This window comes from Grammomys surdaster, unplaced genomic scaffold, assembly GCF_004785775.1.
Source record: "Grammomys surdaster isolate TR1022 unplaced genomic scaffold, NIH_TR_1.0 125284, whole genome shotgun sequence".
NCBI lineage: Eukaryota > Metazoa > Chordata > Mammalia > Rodentia > Muridae > Grammomys > Grammomys surdaster.
The window spans coordinates 570,717-595,644 of NW_021620163.1; the positions used below are offsets into that span (position 1 = coordinate 570,717).

At 35.0% G+C, this 24,928-nt stretch overlaps 3 protein-coding genes across 3 annotated transcripts; 2 read left to right on the forward strand and 1 right to left on the reverse strand.

The window, feature by feature from the left end:
• Positions 1–715: 715 nt before the first annotated feature.
• Positions 716–1,667, forward strand: LOC114637440 (olfactory receptor 4P4-like). The gene has a single exon (XM_028785662.1). It carries the CDS (start codon positions 828–830, stop codon positions 1,665–1,667), a length of 840 nt encoding a protein of 279 aa, XP_028641495.1. The 5' UTR covers positions 716–827.
• Positions 1,668–8,113: 6,446 nt separating this feature from the next.
• Positions 8,114–24,156, forward strand: LOC114637441 (olfactory receptor 5D13-like). The gene is made up of 3 exons (XM_028785663.1): positions 8,114–8,175; positions 18,775–19,683; positions 24,126–24,156. Exons 1-3 carry the CDS (start codon positions 8,114–8,116, stop codon positions 24,154–24,156), a joined length of 1,002 nt encoding a protein of 333 aa, XP_028641496.1.
• On the reverse strand, positions 23,005–23,952 carry LOC114637367 (olfactory receptor 5D13-like). The gene has a single exon (XM_028785597.1). The coding sequence runs from the start codon at positions 23,950–23,952 to the stop codon at positions 23,005–23,007; it is 948 nt and encodes a 315-aa protein (XP_028641430.1).
• Positions 24,157–24,928: the final 772 nt, after the last annotated feature.

Sequence of the window (24,928 nt, forward strand, 5' to 3'; positions counted from 1 at the left end):
AAGGATTACTACTTTTAATGTATGAAATTGAAAATAGTACAACTACATAATCTTTACCTAATAGGATGTTCTTAGTCCTGCTTCATAAGTATATGATATTTTTCAAATCATGATCAAGGATTGGATTTAGCACCTACAAGGCCATGACCATAATTTAATAAACAATTTTTTCACTATCAAAAGTAAAAATTCTTCAACAAATATTAATTTTACAACAGTATTATACACTTATTTGTGCTTCTTCCTTCACGTTAAGTCTCGTGAGTCTAAGCTTCCAAATGGGCAAATTACATAGCGATAAAGAGATCACACCCCTAAACTCACGTTTGTGTAACATAATGACACATCTTTGATTATGCTTTCTACTAGTGTGATTTTTAATTTTATTCACTTTTACTAAAATAATGCTATTTAAATGATTTTCAAATGATGAAAATACTGTGTAGAATATAAGAATTAGAAATACACAGACACACACATACATACACACACTCTCTCTATATATAGAGAGAGTGTGTGTGTGTTTGTATATACAGAGAGAGAGAGAGAATGAGAGAGAGAGAGAGAGAGAGGATACGAACATGTTTTGGTAAATGAGTATACTAGTTATAAAATTTGCTGTGATTCATACCATGATGAATAAAACTTTCTAATATTTCTCTGTCATTTCCTTTCAGCTAATGCCATTGAATGGTCATGACTTTGGAATATAGAAAGAACCAATAACATCACTAAATTTATACTGTTAAAACTTTCCCAGAACAAGAAAATTAAAACTCTATTTTCTGTTGTTCTTCTTGTGTTACATAGCTATTTGGGGAGGAAACATGCTCATTATGATTTCTATCACACATAGCCAATTAATTGAGCAACCAATGTATTCCTTCTTTAATTACCTTGCTTTGTCAAACCTGTGCTACACCTCCACAGTGACACCCAAGTTTCTCACTGATCTTCTCAAAGAAAGGAACATAATTTCTTATACCAGCTGCATGGCTCAGCTTTTTACCATGCACTTCTTTGGGGGGATTGAGATCCTCATACTCACAGTGATGGCTTATGACCGTTATGTGGCTATCTGCAGACCCCTACACTATACCATCATCATGAGCAGAGGGAGGTGCCGTGCCATGGTAACTGCCTGCTGTGCTGGAGCTTTTATACATTCCTTCTTCCAGAGCCTCCTTGCTATCAGCCTCCCCTTTTGTGACCACAATGAGATGGATCACTATTTCTGTGATATTTATCCTTTGCTGACTCTTGCTTGCACCAATACATACAGAATTGGACTTCTGGTGGTTGCCAATGCAGGCATGATGGGACTGGTCATCTTTGTAGTCTTGATGTGGTCTTACTCTTTCATATTATTCACCATCAGGACTTATCCTGCAGAGAGTCGTGGCAAAGCTCTTTCCACATGCAGTTCTCATGTCACCGTTGTCATTTTATCCTTTGTGCCTGTACTTTTTATTTACATCAGACCAGCCACCACTTATCCAGAAGACAAAGTGTTTGCTCTTTTCTACACAATCTTAGCTCCCATGTTCAACCCTCTGATCTACACACTGAGAAACACAGAGATGAAGAATGCATTGAGAAAAATTTGGTGCCACAAACTATTTTTTTTGAAAGAAAATCATATGATAGTCATTGCTAAATTAGCATGAAAAAGCTAAAATTGGATGTTTGTCTTCCTAAATCTCAAAGCATTTGAAGGTATAAAATTCCATGTTTAATCAATAGTAATAAAATCAATAGTAACTCTCATGGACTAATTGCAAATATTATGTCTTTGATTAAAGATTACAGTCAAGTTTAATATTAATGTTCATTACTTTTGATTGTTAATAATATACTTAATCAGATTCAACAGTACATGTTATAGTGTTGCTTGTGTGTTTTATTTTCTTAGTTTTCATATATATGTGTGTGGGGGGGTGGGTGTGGGTGTGTGCGTGCGAGTGTGCATGTGTGTGAGTGTGCATGTGTGTGAGTCTGTGCATGTGCATGTGTGTATGTGTATATTTGTAACATGTGGATATTATTAGAAGAATACTACATCAGGGTTTTCTATTCATACCATGCCCCCAAGGTATTGAATTGTTCATTAACCATGTACACACATGCAGCTTAGTCTAACACAAAATGAAACAGTTCACTGAAGGAAGTAAAGTATTGGGTTGACATGTTCACATCCCTACTTTACGTTTTCCCCAAACCAGGTAGAAGAGAATCTTTATGTGGAATGGCAAGGATGTATGGACTTAACCTTGTCTGGCCCTCTGACTTTGTGTATGGCACAATAACCCCCATCACTTTGCAACTATCAAGTCATCTCCTATGCTAACTTCATGCTGTAGGTGTTTGCTATGCATTTCTTTGGAATAATTGAAATATTAATCCTGACAGGCATCATCTGTGGCCTTTTACAGGCTTCTTCACTTCATGGTCATCACATTCAAGACAAAATGCCACTTCTAATGTTAGCAGCTTGGCTGGTGGAACAGTTTTCCTCAGTTTTCTGTTGCAATCTTATCCTTTTTTTCACCCCAATCACATTGACCACTATGTCTGTGAAATCTGTTCAAAGTTTCCTCTACTCACACCTCTATCACTGATGTCCTTGTTCTGGCCAATTCAGGTATAGTCACTTTAGTAGTTCTTGTGTTTTGTTTGCTTATTATGTTATTATTTTATTCACATTAAGAACACAGCAGAAGGAAGAAGAAGATCCCTGTCTACATATGGGTTTCATATCACCCTGACAGTTTTAGTCTTCAGACCTCACATCTTCCTGTTAGACTTTCTATCACTTTCCCTGAAGACATTGTACTTGCAATGTTTTATAACATTGCTGTACCTATGTCAATCGCTCAATTTTAAGCTGAGAAATGCAGAGATGAAAAATTTAGTGAGAATTTTTAGTTACCCACAGAAATTAAGGTATGTAGAAAATTGTGAATGTATTTAAATAGCTAGAAACTATGCCAACTATCTCATAGATTTCACTGTGTTTAGTGGAATGAATGTGGACAATAACACTTATTTAAGTTAGTAACTATCCAAAGACTATTAAAATAACAATTTTTCAGACTACTGAACTAGGGTGAGCATTGAAAACATGAACCAAAGTGAATAAATGTTGGTGTGCTTATTAATAGCATGTTCTTAAGATTTAATGAAATTATTGGACATTGAGGGCTCTATAAAATTATAGATACTTTGTGATTGTAGAAAAATTTAAATTTATTACTGAATGATATCTTTTTAAGTTTTGATAGTAATATGACCATCTACATCATCTAGTAGCATTCATAAATCAACTGTGGAGCAGAGACATCAATATGGTATCAATATGAAATAAATTAGATCGTGAGTCAATACCTGGACTTATTATTGAAAAATATGAATCATTCGTGAAAAGTAAGTGGATGAAATCATTCAGAATGTGAAATCAGGTGCTTGTTGTGCATTAATCACCCCATCTTTTAGAGCATTTCCCATAAAATATATAAGAAGTCTAATTAGAAAATCATTTGCATTGCCCTGCTTCCGTAATACCCAGAAGTTTCACGTAAATTATTAGTGATTGGATAGGATTTAAAAGACTTTCTTGCTACAGTGAGTTGAAAGTCACAAAGAAGAAATTAAATGTTCTTTAGAAACAAGGAAATTATAATGTTGTGGCAAGGCGATAGTTATAGTACCTTAATTATCCTAAATAGTAAGTTACCACAATACGTATATGATATAAAATGGATTACTCAATTCTGATAGGAAATCAATGTCAAAACATGAAAAGATTTGAAGATACCTAAATATACATTATGTCATAAAATAAACCATTCAAGAAGTTCTGTGTATGTGTGGTATAGCTTGTATATCACATGAAACATATACCTCCTGCTAACTTCTGTGGGTAACTAAAAATCCTCTAAAAATTAGAACAATAAGGTAAATTCCTTATCACAGAAAGAGCTTTGAGATATCAGAAGAAAGTTTTATCAAGGTTTACTGACAGTTGTTTGATCATCTTCATTTAAAAACTAAGAGGGCTGATGGAGGGGTGAGGCGGGAGTGGGTGGGTGAGTAGGTGATCATTCTCTTAGGGGCAAAAGGGAGGTAGATGAGGTGAGAGCTTTGTGAAGGGAAGACAGGAAAGGGGAATAAGATTTTAAATATAAAAAATAAAATGATTAATAAATAAAAATGCATTCCCAGGAAAACAGAATTTCATTAAGAAATTATATTGCATTCAATTTTTTAAAAATATTAAGTATTACATAAGTAACTAATAAAACAAATTTCTTTTCTAAAATAAATCACTGAAAGTTATTTGCTAACCCTAAAGTTGGAAGGTAACATATTTAAATGATCAATTCCACAACCATGTTACATTTCATTATTTAAAAAGAAAGACCACATTATAGAATCTAAGGGTAAGTCTCAAGATTTGGATCAACATGTTTTACATTTTTAGGGTAGAGAAATCTAATCCATGTTTTGAAAGGAAATGCATGACAGAAACAATAGATGTGTTTTCATTAAAATACTAAAGTGTTTCTGAGAAGAAATCAGCATCATATATATATATATATATATATATATATATATATATATATATATATAACCTGTTATTACTATTAGCAATTGTCCATTAACAATAAGAATGTTTTGTCAGAAAGTTGAGAAAAATAACATGTATCTCCATGAGCCAATCAGGGAGGAGATGAAACCCAGCCATCTCTTAAATCTTGAAACGAACTACTTATTTATTTTTTAAAAAATTTGTAGTAAGAATAAACTTCTATAGACTTATTATCACCTTTCAATTTTCTCTATGGAACCTAGAATTTCCATTTTCTTACTGGAGGCCTCTAGAAAAACAGATTAAAGAATATTGTCTCTTCTAGAACAAGTTAGCTATGACCTATCAGCAACTAGTTGTTTTCATTGAATTGATTTAGTACAGTTAATTTGAAATTATTTTTTAAGGAAGTAAAAGTGTGTGCATGTGTTTGTGTGTGTTTGTGTGTGCTTGTGTGTGTTTGTGTGACATCAGTGTGGACATGCTGAGGCAAGTGCAGATGTTTTACTGATGGCTCTCACAGATTCTTTTGTATTAGAGAGAGTGATAATCAAAATATCATGCAATTTATTAATACTTTTTACTCAATGCATCAACACAACTTCATTTTCAGAATGACTAAATCATTTTAAGGACTTATTTTTATCATTTTTATTCATGTATTAGTGTGAGTGTTGTTGAAGCCTACTCTCCCAGCCTAGCTGTAGCCATTTGGTTCCATGTCTGCCAGATATTTCACATTGTTATTAACACATAACAATAGCTTGACTTGGAGCAGTGTCAAGCTGATTACATATACCCTGTTATGTTGTGAGGTTTGTTAAATCTAAGAAATTCCATGACCATAAACTCCATTTAGAACACTTTAGGATAAAGGTCAGTCAGAAATGTTTTGTGTAGCTAGCCAAAGTAGCCACAGTCAGAGTCCACTACCAGCAGCTCTTCTTGCACCTGTACATGGGCTTATTGTGGTTTTTTTCCTTCATAAAATGGCCCTGAGAAACACTTGGATCTGCAGCCCAAATCATTCAGTCCTGGGGTAAAAGTGTAATTAACTATTCCTGTATGACTGAGATCAATGTGTGTGTGGTTTGTGTGGTGACCTAGGGACCCCAACAAATCTCTCTTTATATGGATGTTTGCACATGAGTGCATATACTTTGAGAGGCCAGAGTCATGCAATTTTGTAAATCTGGAGTTACAGATAGTTGAAGTGCTAGGACTGGAACTCATTACTCTAAAAAAAAGTATGCACACTTAAGTGTTGTTTAATCTCTCCAGATGCCATGATTAAAATCTTAATTACCTCCCATCTCCCAATGTTACTTGTTTCCATTCTTTCTGCTGGCCCTCAAGGATTCAATCCTCACCAAATACCAGATCAGGTCCCCTCTCCCCACTCTGTTCACTTTCCTTCTTATATCCTTCCCTCCCCCATTTGTGATTTCTTTCTTCTCTCTCCCAAGTGGGAGTGAGGTATGCGTCCTCATTCAGGCCCTTCTGCTTGTTGACCTTTTTGAGATCTGTGGAGTGCATTTTGGGTATTGTCCTTTTTTGACTAATATGCACTTATTAGTGAATACATACCATGCATGTCCTTTTGGCTCTGAGTTACCTGACTCAGGATGATATTTTCTAGTTTTATCCATTTGCCTGCAAAATGCACTAGAGACCTGGGAGGTGAGAAACTCTCAGGATTCAAAGGATGGGGCCTTAGATAAAATGCCAGACAGTAAGGGAAGGGAACTTATAGAGCCAACTCCAGCAGAAAAAAAAAAGGGCATCAAGTGAGGGAGGGAGTTGCCATTCCACAGTCAAAACTCTGATCGATAATTGTTCCTGTCTGGAAGAACTACAGGGATGGAAATGGAGAGGAACCTGAGGAAAAGAAAGTCAAGCTACAGGCCCAAATTGGGATCCAGCTCAATGGGAGGTCCCAAGGCCTGACACTATTACTGAGGCTATGTAGCACTCACAAAAAGGGACCTACCATGACTGCCCTCTGAAAGACTCAACAAGCATATGAAAGAGTCAGATGCAGATGTTTGCACCTAACCAATGGATAGAAACTGCTGACCCCTGTGGTTGAATTAGGGAAATACTGGAAAAAGCTGAAGAGGAGGACTACCCTTAGGAGGGCCAGGAATCTCAATTAACCTGGACCCCTGAGATCTCTCAAACCCTGGACCACCAACCAGGCAGCATACATGAGCTGATATGAGGGCCCTAACATATATACAGCAGAGGACTGCCAGATCTGGGTTCAGTCAGAAAAGATACACTTAACCCTCAAGAAACTGGAGGCCCTAGGGAGTTTAGAGGTCTGGTGGGGTAGAGGCTAGGGATAGGGACATCCTTGTGGAGGCAGGAGGTCAGGGAGGAAGTATGAGACGTGGAATAGTTGGATGGTGAACCGAAAGGGAAATAAAATCTGGAGTGTAAAATAAATAAATAAATAAATAAATAAATAAATAAATAAATAACATCTTAATTATAAGAATGTCAAGCTATGAATATTGTTGTCTGGTTATATTAATTGTTTATGTATATTTTCACTTTTGTATTTCTATTTTTTAAAAATTATTATCCCAGTTTCATTTACTGTTAAAAATATGTGCCAAATAACATTGATGAATTCTCTTCTTAGTGCATTAATGTAAACAAAGAGAATTCAGAAAGTATTTATAACAGTGCATGGTGATTCAGCACTTTAATCCCATAATTTCAGGCTGAGGCAAGAGGATCATGAGTGGGCAATATAAACAGAACCTGACACTTCATTCCTTCCACACATATGGAAGATCACAGCTTTCACTGATTTTTTCTTGCAACTGTGCTGGGGTACTTGGCATACTGCCACTTCCTGTAAATTTGTTCCATTTTAGTGATCAGAATACTTACAGTTTCCAAAATATCATAACTAACATAACAATTTGATATATTCTCAAAATCACTGTGTCTAACTACTTTACATCATATAGTAGGACAATTCACTACTTTATATATCTTATATGTTTGGTAATAATTAAATTCTGTATCCTAGTTCTCTAAGAGAATTTTATCTTTGTAAGTATTAAAACGATTATGCTAATGTTATATTACCACAACATAATTCAAAACAGAACAGAATAAAATTTAAAAAACTAGATTTTATGAATCAATATTATTTTGAATCTTAATTATCTGTCTATGAAATAAATTATACAAGTTCCTGAATCTAATAATTTGGTACATCATGAAAGGAAAATAAAACAAACATCCTGTCAATTTGAATAGAATTAGTCATTCAATCTTGGCTACTATGCGGTAGGTATTATGTAAGATTGTCAATCTCTAAATCATTGAGGATGGACTAAGACTTCTATTTAATAAGAAAGATATCTGCTTCTTTTGTCAGCAAGATTGTAACCAAACAAATTAGAATTTGTGCAGGATTTCATAAATTAAATATAATACTTAAATTTAATCAGGTACTCATATGTGACTGCACCAGGCTCTAATGGATAGCTACAATCTCATACGCAGATGACTGTGGTAAAATTGAGTGAGTCAAAAACCAATTCAAAATCATGGAAAATGACTGCTAGGTAAGGGAGTTAGATAAGAGATTGAGAAAAATAAGAGAAAAGGCGTGAGGAGAAAGTGATCAGGTGATCAGAATGTATTACTTATCTGTATGAAGATGCCAAAGAACTCACTACATAAAAACCCTTCCTCTTTTCTACTGTATGTAAATTGTCCCTAAAATTTTAAACAAATGGTAGAAAAATTGTAAGTAACCATTATTTTTGTATTTTAAAGATGTATTCTACAAGCATGGTTCCTAAAGTTTTCCCATGCACAACTTTGAGAGCCAATTAAATAAAGCTAATTCAAGACTTTTGTAAGGGGTGTTATTGAATATTACTCAGCATCAACCATGATATTTGTTTGTAGGATACCAACATGTTTTGGAGAAGATTAACTGAATGAAAGATTTACTTTAAATGTGGTTAAGACCATCTCATGGTCTGCAAGATTAGCTTGAGTAAAAGAGAAAGACAGACAGACACACAGACACATTCGCACATGCACACACACACTCACACTCAAGAGAGAGGGAGAGAGAGAGGGAGGGAGAGACAGGCAGGGACAGAGGGACAGAGAGAGACAGAGAGAGACAGAACACAGTGAGAACTGAAATGTCACTCTCTCTCCCTCCTGATTTGCTAAGACAGTAGGATCCATTCACTTTGCATTTAATATTCAAGAACTGAGTTAAATCTCACTCTACTGCTCTCATTCACTTCTTGCCAAGACTTTAGTCAGACAACCAAGAGGAACAGCCATTCTGTACATTATCATCATTTTCAGATCAGTCATCCATTTGTGTGTCAGTCAACATTCAGTTAAATATTACATGTAATATAGTATTGCTCTGATTTAATCCTCTCATTCTTGATAAGTAGTGGCTTTATTGATCTCTTTTGACTACTTTTGTATGGAAATTGCTGACTTAGATACCAATGCGGCACCGTGTGCATTCGCTTGTGTCTTCCACTTGCTGGGTGCCGTTTTCCAGCCTTCACTTTCACTCTTACGTCACTGTAGCTTTCTAGCCTTTCTAGTGGTTAGCAAAAGGTGGTATTTTGTTCCTGTTAGTTTTTAAATACTTTAGCTTAGTCTGAGTTGTTTTTTTTTTTAAATTGGAGAGTCATTTAGAGTACTCACTTCAGCAGCATTTATATACTAATGATGTAACAATTAAAATACAATTATCATGACTATTGTACAAAAAATCGTGTAAACTCATGATGTGTGCTGTATGTTTTAAAGGCCATTTATAACTAGAATTCTTAAAAGATACATTTTAGTGATGATTCTGAAAGGACTCTAATAATACTGTGGTAGCAGTAAAACACATTTAGAAAACACTGTTGTTGGATTTTTTTCTTTGTTGTTGTTTAGTTGACTTTTTGTTTCGTTTTGTTTTTTACCTTGAAGGAAACTTTTTTGAGTGACTGCTCATGTGTATAGTACACTGATATGCTTAATATTGATATTAAATCTAGTAAATATTGTAGTTTCAAATTAAGATTTTTGTCACGTCATAGTTGTTATTTTATAGACAATTATGTCTTCTCTTCTTAAAATTAGTGATAGATGAGTGACAAGGAGCCAAAGAATTGCTTCTAGTCAAAATTAAGAAAGTTAGGGGAAAAAATGATATACATGAACATTTGAATTCAGTCATATGTTTGATTACCCCTGGAGATTTGTTATTCTTCCATTAATTGAGAAAGCAGTGGAATGGATAATAGAGCTCTATTAAGACTATAAATGACACTAGGTTCTAATGCTATGTGTTTTTCCTTAAAACAATAAATTGTTTTGCCTGTTGATTAGAATTATGGTGTCATTCTGCCACCTAGTGGACATTATTTGTAAGCAAAAACAAAACAGTTACTCTGAAGAGGTTTTTAGGATGTTTAGAGTATGAGAAAAGAAATTTCATAAAATTTTACAATATGTGAAGTGCAAACACAAAAAATTGAACTTAAAATCCATGTGAATATATACATGAAGGCAATTTATACATATATCTTGTAGTCCTAGACTATATTAATCCATTATAAAGTCTTATACCCCCTCTGTCAATCCTGAATCATATATTAATGCAAATTTAATCACCCTCCAGCAAACATGAGGACAGTGAGGACTGTCAGAAGTTGGGGAATAGACTATATAGTGCTAATTTCAATTATCTAAGAAGCAACAGGTAAGGAGGAGCACATGACTGTCAACTATCCCTCCTGAAAATGATATAAGATTTCTAATTACATGTAAAACACTAAACTCATTATGAGTTTCAAACCTTGAGATTAAAGTATGAACTAGTTTAACATACAGTTCTAAGAATTTACGCCAATACTTGGTACAATTAGATAAACCTGTATGGAACTGAAGATACAGCTTAGGTGTTAAATGCTAAGCTCGCTAACAAAATTATAAACCTGTGTGATAGATTATCCTCATTCTTGTCATAAATGGATACTTTAAGCTTGTCTCAATAGGGCTTCAGTTAAATTTACCTCATGCTCATTATTATGTTATTATTAGCCACCCACATGTTTAACCAGTTAATTTCTTTGTCATTGTTGTTTTTTTTAAGTTTTAATATTTTATTTTAAAATGCTCTGCACATAAATTTATCAAACAAACGCTTGAGAGAGTTTACAATTTGGTGTCCACAAATGTGTTCAGAGGGTTTTTTTAAATAATTATTTTACTAATGTACATTTCAAATTTTGCCCCCCTTTTGACCTCCCTTCCCAGAGTTCTTAACCACATCCACCCTCCCTGATGCCTCTGAGAGGGTGCTCACCACTCCATCCTCCAAGCTCCATGCAGGTTCCCCTTTCCCTGGGGCATCAATCTCCACAGGATTAGACACATCCCCTCTCTCCGAGGCCAGACAAGGCAGTTCTCTTCTACATATTGCCAGGACCTCAGAGCAGCCCTTCTATGATCTTTGATTGGTGGCTTTTCTCTGGGAGCTCCCAGCAGTCCAGGATCTTGAACACTGATGGTCTTCCTAGAGAGTTGCTATTATTTAGGCTCCTTCAATGCTTCTCTAACTCTTCTATAGGGGTCCCTGACCTCAGTCCAATGGTTGGCTGTAGATGTCTCAGTCAGCTGGTAGATCTTCTCAGATAACAGCCACCCTAGGCTCCAGTCCAACGTTGCATCAGCAATAGTGCCGGGAGCAAGGCCCGGCTTGGTGGAAGGAGAAGGTGATCTTCTTTCTTCTCCTCCAGTCGGTTCTTCTTGAGGCAGCCGAGGGGAATAGGAATTGGAAGAGCATCGGCAGCGGGGGTAAGACTTGGTCTTAGGAGATTCGGGGTAAGACTTTGGTCTTATGAGATATTTAGGGTTGCTGTTTAATAAAATCTTACTAGTCTACATTACTAAAGTTTACTTACTAGGCTAATGTAGCTGACCTGCAATCTGTTTGATCCTCTGAGGACAGAAACTGCAGCTTCTGGCCACTAGCACCTCAGCCCAGTGAAAACAGAGTATTAGGCAATGCCTTTGTTCTGTCTCTGCAGACGCTGCCAGGCTCTAACTTAGGTTTGTTAGTTTGAGGTCGAAGGAAGAAAAGACATTTAGAAAAGTTATTACAGTTTATTACTAAGTGTAAAAAATTTCCTATGAAAGCTATCTAAGAGACAAAGTGGGGAAAGGAAAATTTCTAACAAAGGAAAAAATTCTAAGTGGAGAGATTCTAAGCAGGGAAGAAAGAAGAGAGAGAGAAGAGAAGAAAGAGAGAGAGGAGATCGAAGAGAGAAGGAGGAGAGTGAGAGAGAACGTGAGAGTCCCGCTAACGAACGTCCCTTTGTCTTATACATCATCCAGAGTACATGATCACATGTTACAAAGTTCCTCACAAGTTCAGACCAAAATTCAAATCATAAATTGAAATAGAAGTTTACAACAGATAATGTTTACATGCATAGCCATTAGGAGTAATTTTCTGGCTAAACATCCATCACTTGTCTAGCTCCACAGGTTCACTGAAGGTTTAAAACTATAGCTAAGAAATTAGTGAAGCTTTGTATAGATAAACCCAGGCAATATTTTATCTTCTGTCCTAGCACCTATAATAAATCGTAAGTTCCCTTTTAGTGACCTTTGTTTAATTGTTTTAAAACCACCTTGGAATGTGCTCTGAGCAGGAGAGAGTCTGGCTACTATCTAAGGGCTGTTAACTGATGACACTTGGGAGACTGGCAGAGGTTTCATTGCAGTTTTGACTATCAGAAAGGGACTTAATAGCAGTCCCACTATAAAAGAGCTTAATAATCATTGGTATAATTTTAGGAATTCTTATAGGATCATCATTAAGACTTAAGAAGCCATCTATTTGTCTATATAGCATCACTACAAGACAGTACATCTTCATGGGTCTGCAGAGATCTGCTCCAAAGTGGTGTGCTATTGCTTAGTGATTGTTACATATGTTTAATAGTAATAGGAAAATCATATTCATAGCAGGATCTTTCCTAAAATATGTCTGCCACAGCCTTGCTGAATGAGGCACACTTGTTGCAGATTATATAATAATCCGAGGCAAACATTTCAGGATGATCAACTGCTAATTATTAACTTGTCCCATTATGGCTCCTGACACAATAGTATCAGGGTTTTGAGCCCATCCATGGGAGGGATCCCAAGATGGCCAGTCACTGGATGGCCTTTCTTTCAGTTTCTGTTCCATTTTTGTCCCTGTATTACTTTTAGACAGGAACAATTCTGTGTCAAAAATGTGAAGTTAGGTTGGTACCCCCTGTGATTATTTTGTTTCCCCTTCTAAGTAATCTTAAACCATTGTCACTTTGGCCTACCTTCTTTTTAAACATTTTATAACCTGTAGGTTGTTTAATGTGTATTCTATACTTTTGGGCTAATACAATGCACATAATTTTGCCTCTGGGATACTTCATTCAGGCTGATAATTTCTAGTTCCATCCATCAACATGTAAATTCATGATGTCTTTCTTTTTAATAGCTGAATGGTATTTAATTGTGTAAATGGACCACATTTTTTTTATCTATTCCTCGGTTGAGGGACATATGGATTGTTTCCATTATCTGGCTATTATAAGTAAGGGTGCTATGAACATAGTGGTGTGCATGTCCTTGCAGTATGGTGCAACATCTTTTGATTCCTCTGTTGAGAATCTCTGCTGAAGAGAATTCTCAACTGAAGAATCTTGAACGACTGAGAAGCACCTAAAGCAATGTTCAACATCCTTAGTCATCAGAGAAATGCAAATCAAAAGAACCCTGAGATTCCTTCTTACACCAGTCAAAATGGCTAAATTCAAAAACATAGATGACAGCACACGCTCATGGGGATGTGGAAAAAGAACATTCCCACATTGCTGGTGGGAGTGCAAGATGGTACAACTCTGGAAATCAGTCTGGTAGTTCCTCAGAAAGTTGGACATAGTACTACCTGAGGACCTAGCTACACCATTTCTGGGCATATACCCAAAATATGCTCTAACATATAACAGGGACACATGCTCCACTATGTTCATAGCAACCTTATTTATAATAAGCTGGAGGCAACCCTGATTTTCCTCAACAGAAGAATTGATATAGAAAATGTGGTTCATTTAAACAATGGAATAATACTCAGCTATTAAAACAATAGCTTCATGAATTTCATAGGCAAATGGTTGGAACTTGAAAATATCATGCTGAGTGAGGTAACCCAGTCACAAAGGAACACACATGATATGTACTCACTGATAGTGAAAATTAGCCAAACAGAAGCTCAGAACACCCACAACACAACTCACAGACTATATGAAACCCAAGAAGAAAGAAGATCACACAAACTGTGGATGCTGCAGTCCTACTCAGAAGAGTATAGAAAATAATCTCTGTGAAGTAGAGGGAGAGAGGGATGTGAGCGGAAGAGAGGAAGGGGAGGGAAAAGTGTGGCCAGTTCAGATATGGGAGGAGATGAGGGAGAAGTACAGAGGGTCAGGAATTTGAAAGTAGGTGTGTAGCAGTGGGGGAGGGAGAACTGGGTGTAACCACTAGAAAGTTCCAGATGCCAGGGACCCAAGAGGTTTTCAGAACTTAACAGGGAGGACATTAGCCAAAATACCCAACAAAGGGGAGAGAGAATCTGTAGAGACCATATCTAGTGGATAGGCGTGGCTACTGTTGACGGATAAGGCTACACACCTCAAAAATATTAATTCAGAATTACTCCTGTCAAAAAGAAATGCAGGGACAAAGAGTGGAGCAGAGACTGAATGAAAGGTGATCCAGAGACTGGTATACCTAGAGATTCTTCCCATCTGAAGACACCAAACCCAGACATTATTGCTAATGCCAAGAAGTACTTGCTGACAGGACTCTGTTACAACTGTCTCCTGAGAGGCTCTGCCAGAGCCTGACAAATACAGAGGCAGATGCTGACAGCTAACCATTGAACTGAGCTCTGGGACCCCAAGGGAGAATTTAGGGCAAGGACTGTAGAAGCTGAAGAGGTTTACAATCCCATAAGAAGAAAACAATATCAAGCAACCAGACACCCCAAAGCTCTCAAGGACTGAACCACCAACCAAAGAGTACATGAGAGGACCCATGGCTCCAGCTGTGTATGTAATAGAGGATTGTATCACTGGGAGTTGAATCTCTTCATCCTGTGAGACTTGATGCCCCAGTATGGGGAATGCTAGGGTGCTGAAGCAGAAGCGGATGGGCAAGTAGGGGAGCACACTCATAGGGGCAGAGGGAGAGAATAGGTGGCTTGTTGAGGGTGAACTGGGAAGGAGAATAACTTTCAAAATGTAAATAAATGAAATAATCAATAAAAAATGAAAAAAAGAGAATTTTGTGTAGGTTTGATCCTAATTTTTTAAATTTGGTTATTTGATTTTTAGAGTCTAACTTCTTGAGTTCTCTATATATTTTAGATATTAGGCCTCTATGAGATATAGGCTTAGAGAAGATCTCTTCCAAATAGGTAGGTTTCCATTTCATCCTATTGAAAGTGTTGCTTCTCTTACAGAAGATTTTCAATTTTATAAGATCCTATTTAATAATTATTGATCTTAGATCCCGAGCTATTGTTGTTCCGTACAGGAAATTTTCTTCTGTGCCAATGCATTCAAGACTATTTCCACTTTCTGTTCTACTAGATTTAGTATATCTGGTTTTACCCTGAAGTCCTTGATCCACTTGGAATTGAGCTTTGTACAAGGTGATAAATATGAATCAGTTTGCATTTGTCTACACAGAGACCACCAGTTAAACCAGCATCATTTGTTGATGATGCTTTTTTATTGTCATTGTATGGTTTTGGCTTCTTTGCCAAAGACAAAGTGTCCATAGGTGTGTGGGGTTTCTTCTGGGTTTTTAAGTCTACTCCATTGATCAACCTGTCTGTCTCTGTATCGATACAATGTGGTTTCTATCACTATTGCTTTGTAATGAATGCAGCTTGAGGTCTGAGATAGTGACTCCTCCAGAAGTACTTTAATCATTTAGAATTGTTTTGGTTTTTCTCAGTTTCTGTTTTTCCATATGAGGTTGAGAATTTCTCTTTCCATGTCTGTGAAAACTTGTGTTGGAATTTTGATGGAGATTGCATTGACTCTGAAGATTGCTTTTGGTAAGATGGCCATTTTATTATTTATTTATTTATTTATTTATTTATTTAATCATTCCATTCATTTACATCTCAAATATTATCCCACTTCCCGGTTACCCTTCACAAGACCCCATCCCACAACCTACCTCTCCTTCTTCCCCTTTGCCTCCATGAGGGTGCTGCCCGACTCCCCTTCTCCCGCTCCACCCCTCTAGTATCCCCCTACACTGGGGCATCAAACCTGAATAGGAACTAAGGCCTCTCCTCCCTTTGGCTTCTGTGACTTATAACCTTGTACTTGCTTTTTTCCATTTATTTACCTCTGGTGTTAACTGGCCTGGGTGTCTCAGAGTGGTGTAGTCCTCTTTGGAGGAAAGTATAGCTGTTTGACCTGGATTAAAGCAGGCTTCCTGGGAGTCAGGCAGTGCTGTCTCTGGTTAGTCAAGCCTCCTGGGTCTCTGGGTAGAGGAGGTTTCCTGTGTCACTGATTAGAAAAGTCATCCTGTGTCCAAGGTTAGGGCAGACCTTTTTGGGAGATAGGCAAGTTGAACTCCATAACTCTGCACATTGATTGCTTGTGATTTTCTGTGGTGGTTTCTGCCTGTGGCAAAGAGTTTTCTTGATTACAGGTGAAGAATACATTTATCTGTGGGTACAAGAACAAATATTTAGAATGCTATTATAGATTAGGCAGTCAATGTCTTCACTAGAATTGAGTATTTAGTTATCTAGTTTTCCAGTACTAGACATAAATTCTCTCTTGCTGAGGCTGAAGGATCACTCTTAAGTCCAATTAAAGAACTTTTTGTTACTGGGAATGCATGCATGCTACTACTCTATTGGTAGGGTTATAATACTTTGTTGATTATTGTTGTGGTTCAAGTGGGATTTCTAGAAAGAACTATTGGTTTCTCTCATCCTTTGGAAGCTTGTATGGTGCCTTCTAGTACCATGGTAACTAGTCCGTAGTTTATGCATTATTTTATAGGGATTTTATAGCTATTTGTATATATTTAAGTTTAAAGAATATTGATATCTTATTAAATATTTTATAAGATATTAAAAGCATTGAATATGGCTTTGAAAGTTTTGATAAAATTGCAAACAAAATATCACATGAGGTTTTGTTTCATCTAATTGTTTGATTTAGGCCTCCAGAGCAGTTCTTCATTTGCATTCTCTAGGGTTCACATCCCCAAGGTATCTGTGACATAAATATGGGACACAGATTGATGTTAAGGTTTTGGTTTTTTATTTCCCTTTCTCTCAGGTATCACTGAGATTACTTTTTTGCAAAGATTATGTGGTAGAAGTCTTTTTTTCTAAAATATTCTTTGACATATATAGTAAAACCTTTATTTTCCCACATTTTGTATTATATTCCTTAAAATAAATAAAATTTCTAGCAGAAGCAATCCTAGAGCCTGTCGTTTTTATAAAAAGTCTTAAATGAATATATCAAAATTTTCTGCTTTGTGGTGAGTTTATTCAACTCTCATTTTATTTTCTTTTATTTTAAAAGAAAAATAATGTATAATGTATAACTCTAATTTTCTCAGACTTTAAAATTTATGTATGACTATAATTTCTATGATAAACATTTATGATAATGTTTATAACTAGATCAATTTACAAACATCTGGGTCACTATATTTGTTATTATTATGTGACCAATATTTCTAGAGAATATCAATTTATTCATTATGTATTTCTTCTTTATATATACAGTCAGTTTTTTATCAATTACAAGTCATGATATGTATGTCATCTCATAATAATCTCAGAAAAACTAAGGATAAAAATTATATTTGATAATTTTTTAGTTTCTAAAATACTCAGTGTGATATTTAGCACATAAAAGAAATCTAATGAGAAAAACCAGGATGCAACTTACCAGAAAGGAAGGAGTGAATTTGTTTATTACAAATACAAATGCACCTTGTGTACACAGGGCACTGAACCATCAAACAATTGAACATAGATGACAGACACTTCCCAAAGCAAAATGAGTGATTTTGAAATTTAGCCCCAAGTTCATTAAGTTAAACACATAATATAAGAAGTGGACTCCAAAGTTAGATATGTTGAAAAGATGTGTCAGAACTTGCTGAAGCTATGTTTGTTGTTGGTAGAATAATAACCCATCCTATGTTGGTCAAATTTTACTAGAATAGCATAAGAGAAAAAACAGAGATTTGGATTAAATTTTTTAAATTCTAATTATAGAATTTTGGACTCAATATAATTTGTATAAAATAAGCAAGTATATTTGGGATATGGTAATTCCAGTAGATAGAATCAATATAATCTAAAGTAATAGTTGAAAAAATGTACAAATATGTTAATGATTTTTTATACCAAGGACACAAGTTTAATATTACCTCAAAGAATATAATCACAATACAATGAGAACTATAAAGCTTTTACTCTTGGCACACAGACATGTCATGCTTAAGTGTAGTTGTGTTAATTTTATTTTGAGTAATAGTGTAATTTTATATTAAGTTAGGGTCAGTAAATAGTTTTAATGTACTTCTAATGAAAATTTAAGTAGATAGTAGAAAGAAGTATTTGAGACAATTTGGAAGAACATAGCACATACAGAAATAACTCATTCCATTTTTTTCATAATCAGAATTGCTTTGAATAATTAGGAAGTTAGATGTAAGGAATCAATGTGACTGTTTTGTATAACTAAAATATATTTTAGATATACCACAAGTTTACAGTATACCTGCTACAGCAGGCAATACCACATTCTCTAATTATATGATATGATTTTATCTAATGCCAGAGTGATTCCCTTTCAATATTGTGAATTGTATTTTATTGTAAAGTACATAATGACAAACTACAAATGATAAAAACGTTTATTATATGTGTTGATTTGTGCTTTGAATTTAAATTATTGTAACTACTGGATCAAATGCTTATATAGCTCTTTATGAATAATCCTTAAACCTCCAAACTCTATTTGTCAGCCTATCTTATTTGATTGCTTCTCTCTTTCATTTTTTCTATTTTAACTCAGGGACCAAGAAAACCAGACTAATTCCGTGATCTTCATTCTCTTGGGCTTCTCTGAATACCCGGATCTACAGGTGCCCCTGTTTCTCGTGTTTCTGACCATATACACAATCACTGTGCTGGGAAACCTGGGCATGATTGGCATCATCAGGGTCAATACAAAGCTCCGCAATACACCCATGTACTTTTTCCTTAGTCACCTTTCCTTTGTGGATTTCTGTTACTCTACTGTTGTAACACCCAAACTGTTAGAAAACTTGATCATAGAAGACAGAACCATCTCTTTCTCAGGCTGCATTATGCAGTTCTTCTTCGCATGTACATTTGTGGTGACTGAAACATACATGTTGGCAGTGATGGCCTATGACAGATTTGTTGCAGTGTGTAATCCTCTACTCTACACTGTTGCAATGTCTCCAAAGCTGTGTTCCTTTTTAGTGAGTGCATCATATTCTTGGGGTTTAATCTGTTCCCTGACACTTACTTACTTTTTGCTGAGATTATCCTTTCAAGGCATTAATGTCATTAATAACTTTGTGTGTGAGCATGCTGCTATTGTGGCTGTATCCTCTAGTGACCCTTACATTAATCAGGAGATTATTTTTGTCTCTGCCACATTTAATGAAATAAGCAGCCTGATTATTATTCTTACTTCCTATGTTTTCATCTTTATCACTGTCATGAAGATGCCTTCCTTCGGGAGCCGTAGGAAAGCCTTCTCTACATGTGCCTCCCACCTTACTGCCATTACTATTTTCCATGGGACAATTCTTTTTCTCTATTGTGTACCTAACACAAAGAGTTCTTGGCTCATGGTCAAAGTGGCCTCAGTGTTCTATACAGTCTTCATCCCTATGTTAAACCCCCTGATCTATAGTCTCAGAAACAAAGATGTCAAGGAGTCAGTCAGAAAGTTGGTGACCGAAAGTTTATAATGCCATATGTTGCCATATAGTGTGGTTTGCTTGCTCCTTCATATTCAGAAATATTTGTGCAGAATTTCTAAGATATTTAAAATTATTGAAAAGCTATAAAACCAACCAACCAACAACAAAAGTGATTTTTAATGCCAAGTTAGCTGATTATACAAAATCTATTTAATTGGACGTTGAATATTCAGCTATAAAATATAAAGCAACTTAGCAATAACTTTTTGGTTTAAATAAAGATTTCATACTTGAAATTCAACATGCACAACTTTAAAATTAGCACATATTATCGATGAAATAAATTTCTCATTTTTCAATGCTTGTAGAATAGAATAGAAATATACATATATAGAATTGATGGAAAAATCTCTTTTTAATTAGTAAACTACTTAATTGTCTTAACTAAATGATTATTATTTTTGCTACTATCACTTGATAATCATGATTCATGTTTTTTGTGATAACAAAATCATGGTACTATTTAATATACTACAGTGTCCATTCTACTATGAATTGCAAATTCTAGTCTTTTTTTTCTTCTAAGTTCTTGCTTGTTACTTCCAAAAGAAATAATATAATTTATTTATTAGAAATAATTTATAACAAACTGATGCAATTATAACTTTCTAAGTTTTTAAAAATAAACATCAATGTACCAATAAGCCATGTACTTTAGCTATAGGAATATATCACCCATTTAATATCTGGTAGTCTGTAAATCACTTGTGATATTTAACTAAATGCTCTGCTAAATAATATATGCATTTAAATAAAATAATATTTTGAATAAGAAATAATGTTTTGGGTGGTGTAATTACAATAAAAATGAACTGCATTTGTCACATAGATCTTATATTTTGAAACCTCAAAATTTTAAAACAGTAGATAGTAAATATCGAGTAAATTATAATTCTGACACTATAATTGCCTTCTCTGTTAGGTAGAAGAAAACAGAATTGCACAAATAACCATATTGGAGGTAATCCACACCTTTAGAATTAGATTTGGGACCCACTTTATAGGAAGGCATCCATACCTAATAATGTAAATCTTCCAAGCTATGACAGTATATGGTATTAGATCTATAAGGAGATTAATCCTGATGCTTAGCATGAAACTACATTCTAAACATATATGTTTGTATCCATAGAAAACCATCACTAACAGTCTTAATTAGTAAAGTCTCTCTTTCTAGTGAAGTCTGGTTTTACAGGTATACAAAATACTGAAATAAGTGATGGTTTAATACTGAGCACTAATGTATATACCTGAGGGTATCTCAAGATAACTGTACTTCATGAGATATAAATTGAAATCAATGGTGATCTAGAGAAATGCTGAGAATGGATGAGTGTACTGATACTCATATCTTCATATTAGAATATCTAATTTGTTGGTTCCCTTTAAAACCTCTGTAATTTTAGTCCTTGTAATTTCTATTGTGTAAAATAATGTGATAATGTTATATTAATTAATGTATTATCTTACATTGATGAACTGACTTGATACGGAGCAATACCACAGTTGCTATAAAAACTAAATAAAAGTCCTAAAATTATATGCTACTTTACCAGTTGTCATTGATTATCTATTATCATATTCTTGGTTCTTTGGTTGTAGTTCATTGATTATCTGTCAAACAAAGACAGAGGATACCTTCTGCAAGCCTTGAAAATTCAGAAGAAAAAAAGGATAAAAAAGGCTGGTATTATGAAAATCTCAGTGACAATTAAGTGGCAGACACGTGGACCATTGTGTACCATAGTACCACTGAAATCATTAGGATGGTGATTAAAACAAAAACACAGACAGGGAGAGAAAAAAATCAGGCAATGCATTTTATTCAAAATTTAGGGGGAAATAAAACATTCTTCTGTCTCATGCCTTATTCAAACTAAGATATGGTAACAGTGCCAACAAGCTTACAGTAGTTTTTTGTGAACATAGTTCTGTGAGAGGATCATGTGAGCAAACAGCATATTAATATTTTAAAATCAGTGTTAGCTCAAGAGAATGACATAGTCACTGATGAAAGACTACGACTTTTTAGAAAAGATCATTAAGGATCACCACAAATTAACCATACCTCAACTCTGCCAACATGCATGCAACTAGTAGCAGACATATGTACCCAGAGTCTCAAAGTTGTGGTTAAGAACACATATTACTCTTACAGAGAATGTGATTTCATGTCGCAACACACATACTGACATCCCACAGCTGAGTGTAACTCCATTTCCAAAGGATCCAACACTGTCTTTGACCTTCATGGACACTGTACTCAGGCACATAAACCCACACTGTGACATAATAAAATAACTAAAGATAAAATATTCTTTAATAACATACATCCAGTGAAGAAATGCTTGGTGCATCCTGTGAAGGAAATGGCTCTATCTTCAAAACTAGATTTCTTAAAAGTTTTTGAAGAACAACAGTAGAGGAAATGAATCATTAGGAGAGACTCATATATCAATGTAGTTCTTCCAAAAGGAAATAGTACAAGAGCTGTAGTACAGATAAGCATATATAAAAATCCATATAAAAGTAAGTGATGTTTCACATAATATAAACACTGCTCTGAACAAAATTTATAACATTTTAGGTAGCCTTACTATGTTATAAACATTAAGGTTTTGAATGTATAAGCTTCAGGTGTACAGACAAATATAAGTTTTATAATCTTAGAACCAGCAGTTACATACTAAGATTGACAGAAAAGTTATAAACATTATCATTCCCTCAGTGTAGTTCTTTCTTAGTGAGGGAAGTCATAAAAGTTGACACTAAAACTGATCCTGTGAAGTTTGTTGAGTGTAGTTGATGTAATATGCTTCTTTATTTTATGCTGGAGAAAGAAACAAAGGGAATTATCATCCACATCCACATGTATTCAGATATGTATAGGTGCTTATGCACAATTACAAACAAGCACACAGAGGAACACATATAAAGAATGGAGAAGGAAAAGAATTATATAATAAGAAAAAGAAAGGGAAAAGGAGAGTAAAACTAAAAGTGAAATACAAAATCTAATTAAATTAAATTTGGACATCATTAGAGAACAATGATTTAGTTCTCTCCATCTAAGATAATACCATAATTTTCATTCTCTATAAAGTTAGTTACAGTGAATAATATAACTATTATATACACAAACACACACACACTCAAACACACACATTATTACCACAGTTTCTAAAAATATTTTATTTTTGTTTCATTATTTTAATATTAGGAATTCAATGAATAAAAAAATTAAGAAAAATATTTTAGCTGTGTGTGCAAGTGTAATGTATGTGTATCTATAATGACTGAGAAAGGATTTTTATGTGGATTAACTTCCTCACAGTCTCTTTTACATCCTTATTTCTTAAGCTGTAAATAAGAGGATTAAGCATAGGAATGACCATGCTATAAAACACAGTGACTATCTTAACAAGAAGCAGTGAGCTCTTTGACTTGAGCACGCAGTATAGAAGAAGAATAATCCCGTGGCAGAAAGAGATGGCAGTCAGGTGTGGGGCACAGGTAGACAAAGCTTTTTGTAGTGCTCCTTTAGTGGGAATCTTGATGACAGTGATGAATATGACAACATAGGAGACAATGATGATAAGGAGGCTACAAATCTCATTGAACATACAAATTAACAAACATGCTATCTGGCTGAAAAAAGAATCAGAACAGGCTGCAGAAATTATGGCAGAATACTCACAGCAAAAGTGGTTAATGGTGGTAGACCTACAGTAAGATAGTGCCAAAAGAAAGTATGTTAGTGTGGTGGCACAGAGCCCACCCCATAGGTAAGTTCCAGTTACTAGGAGTGCACAGAGCCTACGAGACATAGCCACTGTGTAGAGCAGAGGGTTACAAATGGCCACAAAGCGGTCATAAGCCATTACTGCTAACATGAAGGTTTGGGTAACCACACAAGCACAGCCAAAGTAAAACTGAATTATGCATCCTTTGAGGGACATAGATCTGTCCTCTGTTATTAGAAGGTCTAACAGCTTTGGTGCAATCACAGTGGTGTAACAAAGATCAACAAAGGATAAGTGGCTGAGGAAAAAGTACATAGGAGTGTGGAGTTTAGCATTGATCCTGATGACAAAAATCATACCTAGATTTTCCAAAACAGTGATGGTGTATATGATCAAAAAGATCAGGAATAAAGGCACCTGTAAGTTCGGATACTCTGAGAATCCCACGAAGACAAATAAGACTCCAGTACTCTGATTCACTTGATGTTGCATTTGCAACCTTTTTTGAGGAAATCAGAGAGTGCATCCCAGGCAGCAGGATACAGTGGAAGATGTGGATATTATGAAGGGAGACAGAAGAATATGTGGTAATTTATGACACATCATATACTAACAGGTATTTCAAAAGAATATAACTATGTTTTTAATCAAAGAATGTTTCTTAGATTAGTAGGAGTAAAACTTCACCTCACTTAATATATACTGAGAAGACATGTACAACCCTGTGTAAACTTTAATGTTATCACTTAGTGAAAAGCTACACTCCAAACTGCATAGAAATCCCATTTAGCCACCTAAGTCTTAAGACCAATTTCTCTGATAATATTGGTACAGTAATATAGCCTTTAAACTAAGCTGTTAATATTCAGATATGCACAGTGGCATTAGTAACTTTAAATATTTAAATCTTTAAATAACTCTTAAAGAATATTTCAGATTTCCATTGTACTTCAAAACAATTTAGGATTTTATAGCATATTATATTCCATGCATATCCTTTTACCAAGATGTAAAAGAATCTATGTAATTTCTTTTGTTTTAGTTAGAGTTTTAATGTTTGTAACTGCTAGTGCATACACTTTCAATCTAAGAGGCTTTCATATAGAGGCAGGAAGACAGAAATATAGAAGTAGACTGTAAATCATCATAATATCTAATAGAAGAATGTTTAAAGTTTTTTTCAGGAAAATCTCTGTGGACTCTCCTAATGTAAGACAGGTTTGCAAGGTTAGGTCATTTTTGGTACTCACTCATCTAGCCCGTAAATCATTAATACCAATGGAGAGAACCATATTTATCATTAATTGCTTACATGGTTGAACAAAATGTTCAACTTTAAATATAAATGTTAATTTACATTATTTAGGGAGACCTTGTTTTGGAAGACAGAGGTATAATATAAACTACCATTTCACAATGCAAACTAAAGAATCTTGTTTTCTGTTTAGTGTATCAAGCCATCTGCAGT